Genomic DNA, 5,784 nt, shown 5'->3' with positions numbered 1-5,784 from the left:
CAGGATAATAATAATCTCAACTCATTTGGTTAGTGTAAGGATTATTTCATATAAAGTGCTTAATTATTCATGACTCATCTTCTGAAGTTATTTAAGAATAAAAAGGAAAGGTGCATTACATTCACCCATAGGGAATTTTGATCTGAACGGAGGTAACACAGAAACTCATCACTTAATGCTCATGACAGGTTCTGTAATGTTTGTAAGGAAAGGGTAGGCTCAGTTTATGTTCAAAAATGTTTCTTTATTCTTTTTTCCTAGAGTGTATTTTTCTGGGAACAATGTCTGAGCAGGAGTGGGATCATAAAGATAACCTTATTCACACACCTGAGTAAACAAGAATGTCACAGTAAAGTCACTGTAAGCAGGACCCATATCTGACTGGGAAATAAAATGTCAACTATGGACAAGAATGAGGTACAGAAATCCAGCCTGATTTCACTTAACAGATTTTCTTGCCTCTGTCTTTTGAAAAAAAAATGAGATGGATTCCTGCCACTCCTCCACAACAAAATAGGCTAGAATCCTTGTTTTCTTTTTGTTTAAATAATTATCTTCACAAGAGATGTGATTAGGTTTTTATTGCAACCTGAAGTCAGAATAGATTGATTAGATGAGCTTCACCTATAACATTGACATTTTTTCACGATATTTGTACAGACTAAGTAACATCTGTCTAGTTTTTAGTCCAACACTATAGATTGCTGACGAGACCAAAACGTGCTACAAATTACCTGAGAGCTTTCATTTCAGAGACTCACCTGTCACCAATACTTCAAACATTGCATCATCATAGTATGTGGAGCTTTCAAAAAAACAGCTATACTCCCCACCATCTGAGGGGCGGATGGAATGGATCCTCAGGGCCGCCTGCCCTTTGGTGATGTTCTCCTTCAGAAACCCTGTCCTCCCTCGGTACTCTGGCATCTGCTTCTCTGTATGATCCTGGGAAGCACCATAATGATGTACAAGAGCTGAAGAGTGGTTTCGGTACCATTTTACATCCATGTTCTGAGCGTTCATCATTGGGCTAAGTTGGCAGGACAGCACAGCATCTTCCCCAACTTTGGCAATGATGGGCACTTTTGGCCCTATCACATGGAATTGCCCTGGAAGAAAATAAGAAAAGGATGGAGTCATCATTAGACTGTGGCAGGAATGGTTGCGACCTCCTGAGAGAGAAAATATACCAGTTCAACTAGAAAAGTGAGGTTAATTAGTGAGTAGATCTAATATATGGCTATCTAAGTATATTGGTAGTTAACAAAAGGTAATAACAGAAATTGTTGTCAATATACAATAGTGATGTAATCTTAATCAAAATTTGTGTTTTCCCATTTGCAAAGGGTTAGATTTCAAATTTATATAAATCATTTAATTCCATGTATAAACTCCATGTATTAGAGTGGTGTTCTCATTTTTGACGAGGAAATTGAGCCCATGAGTGATTAATAATTGAGTCAGTGATTAATGAATCAGTGATAATTTGCTCCCAAATACTAAGGCACAAATTGAGAATCCTAATATTAACAACCAAATGTTTCCTTGTTTTACACCATGTTACCAGTGGAGTATCACTTCTTTTTTTTTTTTAAGATTTATTTTATTTATGTATATAGAACTGGGGTACAGGCCAGAGGTACTGGGGTACAGGCCAGAGGTGCAGGGGTGGTAAGAGGATTCACCAGGCAGAGTGGAGACCAGAATGGGCAGACTGACGAAGTACATTGCTGAGGGGAGCAGTGTGCGAGTCAGGAGAGGTCTGCTGCACCATGTGGTCACCTCCGGGGCTGGAGATTGAACAAGCACGAAGCAGCTGCAGAGAACTTCACCGTGCTGTGTTTTTACCCATTGCGCCTCCAGGGAGGGCCTGAGTATAACTTCTATGAAATATAATGGGAAACCACTAGAAATGATGTTACTCAGAGAAGTAACAGAAGCTTGTTTTATATATGTATATGTATATATACACATATATGTGTATATATATGTATGTGTGTATGTATATATATATACACACACACACATACATACGTATGTATACACACACACACACGTATACACATTTGGTCTTTGGCCCATTCCCCTGACAGAGTTCCTACAACCTTTGGAGTTTCCTGAGTGATAAGATTTTTTTTTTATTATTGATAAGGAGTTCCCTTTGACTACAGCTAAGTTCAAAGTATTGTGTTGACTCAAGGTAGATCCTCTAGAATGCTTTGATTGGGGCTGATCTCCAGAGGAATGAACCCTGAGACTAAAGGATCAGAATCTTTTACTCCACCCCAAAATCTTGAGAATGGAGGGAAGCTGGAGATTTTCAATCACCAAAGGCCAATTATTTCATGTAACAAGTCTATGTACTGAAAGGAAAACTTCCCACTGAAAACTGAAGCAATAAAGCAAAGAGAGTTCCAGGTGAGTGAACATGTCAATGTGATCTGAGAGTGGGGCATGTGGAGTCCACAGGAGAGCGCATGGAAGCTCTGCTCTCCACCCCATCTCCTGGCCCTTTCTGTGTCTTCCATGTGACTGTTCCTAAATTGTATTGTTTTAATAAAGCATTGATCATAATCAGCATTTTCTATATTCTTTAAGTCATTCTAAAGTAGTATCAAGCTTGAGGTAACATTGAAACCCCTGGATTAATAGTCAAGAGGCAAAAGTGAAGGTAATTTTTGGACTCCATATGTGGGTGACTTTGAAATGGGCACAGTCTTGTTAGACTGAGCTCTTATAAAACTGCATGAATCCTGAGTACTATTTGTCAGAATTGAATTCAGTTGTCAAATACCCAGCTGTTGTCTAGAATTGGAGAGTTGATTGTTATTGGTCTCTGTACTAAGTTCTTAATTGGTGACTATGGAAGCTAAAGAAAAGCATTACAATTCAAATGTCACTTGCTCTAGACCATTCAGTTCATAGAAATGACCCTGAGTATCACAGAGAGGTTAGAGATAGTAATAACTAAGAAAGTTCAGGGCTTTTCCAGTGACATTAGCAGGGGAGAATTAACAGACTGATAATATGAGTTAAAATCAGCAACTTGGAGCCACTTTGAAGTACTGAATTTCTCAGATGATTAGCTTTATTCATTTGTGATTTCATTCCCTTCTGAACTATCCCACACCAAAAATTTCAGAGACAATGAAACGAAAATATATGGCAATATCCAGATTTAAGGGGGGACATTTGATGAACTAACTAGTGACATTTTGAGAATCAACATGTGTAACCATGGGTAGGAAGAAGAGTGTGAGCAATGGGGCAAGTGGAGCCACCTGAGGAGATGCTCCCTGGGTTCTTATTGAGGCCTGGATGAAGGCCTCTCTGGCAACTGAGGTACCAATCATTCAAAGTTCTCTTAAGGGCCTCGTTGGTGGCACAGGAGTTAAGTCTCAGCACAATCAAGCTATCTTCACTCACTGCAGCATCAGTTCCATCCCCAGTCAGGGAGCTGACCCACATGGCACAGCAGACCTCTGTCTCTGGTGAGTCCGCTCATTCCCAGCAACTCTAACCCACACCCCAGCTTTTATATGTATGAGTAAATTAAATAAATCTTAAAAAAATAAAGTTCTCAGAAGTTTTCATTCACCTCACTGAATGAAAATAGTGGAGTGGTGTTTCAATGTTCAAAGGTAAAGTTTTCACCTTTTGCCAGCCACTTTTAACTACCTGAGCAGGACTGATACTGATGACAGTGCACAAGGGCTTTATCCAGCTCAAGGTCTCAGTGTTGGTGAATCAGACCCTTGCCCTCCCCTGGCCTGTCATGGTCATTGTCCTGAGTCTGGTTCACTTAGATTCACACTCTTCTAGAACATGGTGGACATGTTTCTACATGCAAAATACCCACACATAGGATAGTGGAAGTAGGGAGCAAGTGGGTTCTAAGTAAGCTGATTCAAACTTGTATGTATAAAGAAGGAAGAAATATACACTTTGAAATGAGTGTATTTAAAGCTGAGCATTGAAAATATACCACCTCTGTATGAATTTCTGGAAGTTATAAGAAGATGTCCCTCAGTAGAATACTAGGGTATGCTTAAGAAATGCACAGGAGATAGAGAATTTGTTTTAGACTGATGAAGAGACAGTGGACAGTGGGTCCATAAGTACAATAAAATTGATGGTTTTCAATATATCATAACGCTGGTACTGAAAAATGAGGTACAGATGAGACTTGAGTAAAGGATATGAATTAAAAACGTGTAAGTGACAAACCTGAAGTCCAGTACCAAGTCCAGGGAAAATGAAGGGTCAGCTGCAACAGGCACATGGTGGGGCAGACTGTGGGACTCACAGTGGATGGCACTGGCACACTCCGGATGATAACCAACACCCCACACATGGTGGGGAGCCCCCATTTGCAGACTAGGCCCCCCAGAGACAGGCTGGATCTGCCACAGATTCTCACATGCCTCCTCCTGACTATGACGGAGAAACACTCAGATGCACTCATGAAAAGCTTGTGCCGTTATAAAATTTCAAAGCATCTCTTTTTTGAGCACCATATTTAAATTTATTTTTCTGTCCACTAAAATGCCTTTCATTAAAGTCAATATGAATTTTCTGTGTTAAAATGCACTGATAGCTCTCTGTTTCCATTTTGATTTAAATGCAATATGTTGAGCTTATTTCAGTCTATATTTTGTTCAGCAAGTGGATGTATTCTCGGATTGTTTTCTAGTCAAACCTATCTAAATACAAAATTCCCATATAAGAACTGATATTTAATTTGAAGAGTTCAAACACAGATATAAACAGACACCATTTGCTAAAGCCAAAGCATCTCATCACTCTGGCCCAGGTAATGCAGCTGGGTGGGTGCAACAGGACCCTGGGGTTCCCAGGCTCTGCCTCCAGCAACATATGCATTTTTCTTTTCAGGCTCAGCTTTAGAAAGTGTCTTGTAAAATGGAATAGGATAACAACAACATAAGACATCACTTTTAGGTTGTTTGTAGTTTTACATAACATTTTCCTCACAAACCAAAGATAAAATAAGAGAGAGACTCAGAAAAGCAGAGATAGAAGGGCAGACTAAAGGAAGATAAAATATAACGTCTTCAGGTCCAGGAAATTGGAAAAAAACTAGTTCTAGGATTATTTTGCAGAATAAAATGATTGCTTATTTAGGCTCCTGTAAAAAAAGTAATTTCTCCTTCTCACTCACCTGTGCTTGGCCAAGGCAGCAGGGCTGAGAGCAGAAGGGTCCCGATGAACCTGCATGACGTCTGCATCTCAGTTGGGAGCTTCAACATCAGAGAATCACACCTCTGTCCTCTCATGCACTGTCATGGCCTGGGTCTGGTTCCCTGATATTCACAATCCTGAGTCTGGTTCCCTGATATTTATATTTTCCCTAAAACACTGTGAATATGATTCCTATACAAAACTGGCTTGAGAACTTCCAATGGGTAAGTGAAAGCAGGAAGTAAGTGGACTCTGAGTAAAATGACTCAACCTATTTTGAGATAAAGGCACAATAAGGAAGAAGAAATATAAAGCAGAATTACTGATTATATGAAGAAGCAAATAACCCATAGTATAAAGAAAACTCTCACCTTAAATTTTTCATTTGTGTTTCCAGGCTTGGTGGCAGAAGATTGGGGGGTGGTGGTGGTGGGGGACTGCCTTGAGTAATTATTATATTTTCATTTTGGACATAATGCAAACTCCAGAAGTGTCACAAAACAGACAGGGACTTGTGCAAAAGTGAAAGAATTGAAAGATGCCTTGTTCTTCGATATCCCACAGACAAGGGTAGTTTTTGTGGAA

The 5,784-nt window shown here is 39.6% G+C and overlaps 1 protein-coding gene across 1 annotated transcript in view; it reads right to left on the bottom strand.

Annotated features, from left to right (window-relative positions):
• The window catches only part of LOC101620366 (butyrophilin-like protein 2), a gene marked incomplete at its 3' end in the record, with an annotated part of 47,944 nt that extends 42,709 nt beyond the window's left edge, over window positions 1–5,235 (bottom strand). Inside the window, exons 1-3 of the mRNA XM_004695731.1 lie at window positions 5,180–5,235; window positions 4,307–4,434; window positions 762–1,109 (exon numbers count right to left, since the gene is read on the bottom strand). Coding sequence (XP_004695788.1) covers window positions 762–1,109; window positions 4,307–4,434; window positions 5,180–5,235 — 532 coding nt within the window. The remainder of the gene's footprint in view (window positions 1–761; window positions 1,110–4,306; window positions 4,435–5,179) is intronic.
• Window positions 5,236–5,784: the final 549 nt, after the last annotated feature.

The sequence above is a fragment of the Condylura cristata genome, unplaced genomic scaffold (genome assembly GCF_000260355.1).
Source record: "Condylura cristata isolate star-nosed mole 26May11 unplaced genomic scaffold, ConCri1.0 scaffold00128, whole genome shotgun sequence".
Taxonomy (NCBI): Eukaryota; Metazoa; Chordata; class Mammalia; order Eulipotyphla; family Talpidae; genus Condylura; species Condylura cristata.
Note: the sequence above shows the minus strand (reverse complement) of the source record. Positions and strands in the feature narration are given on the sequence as shown.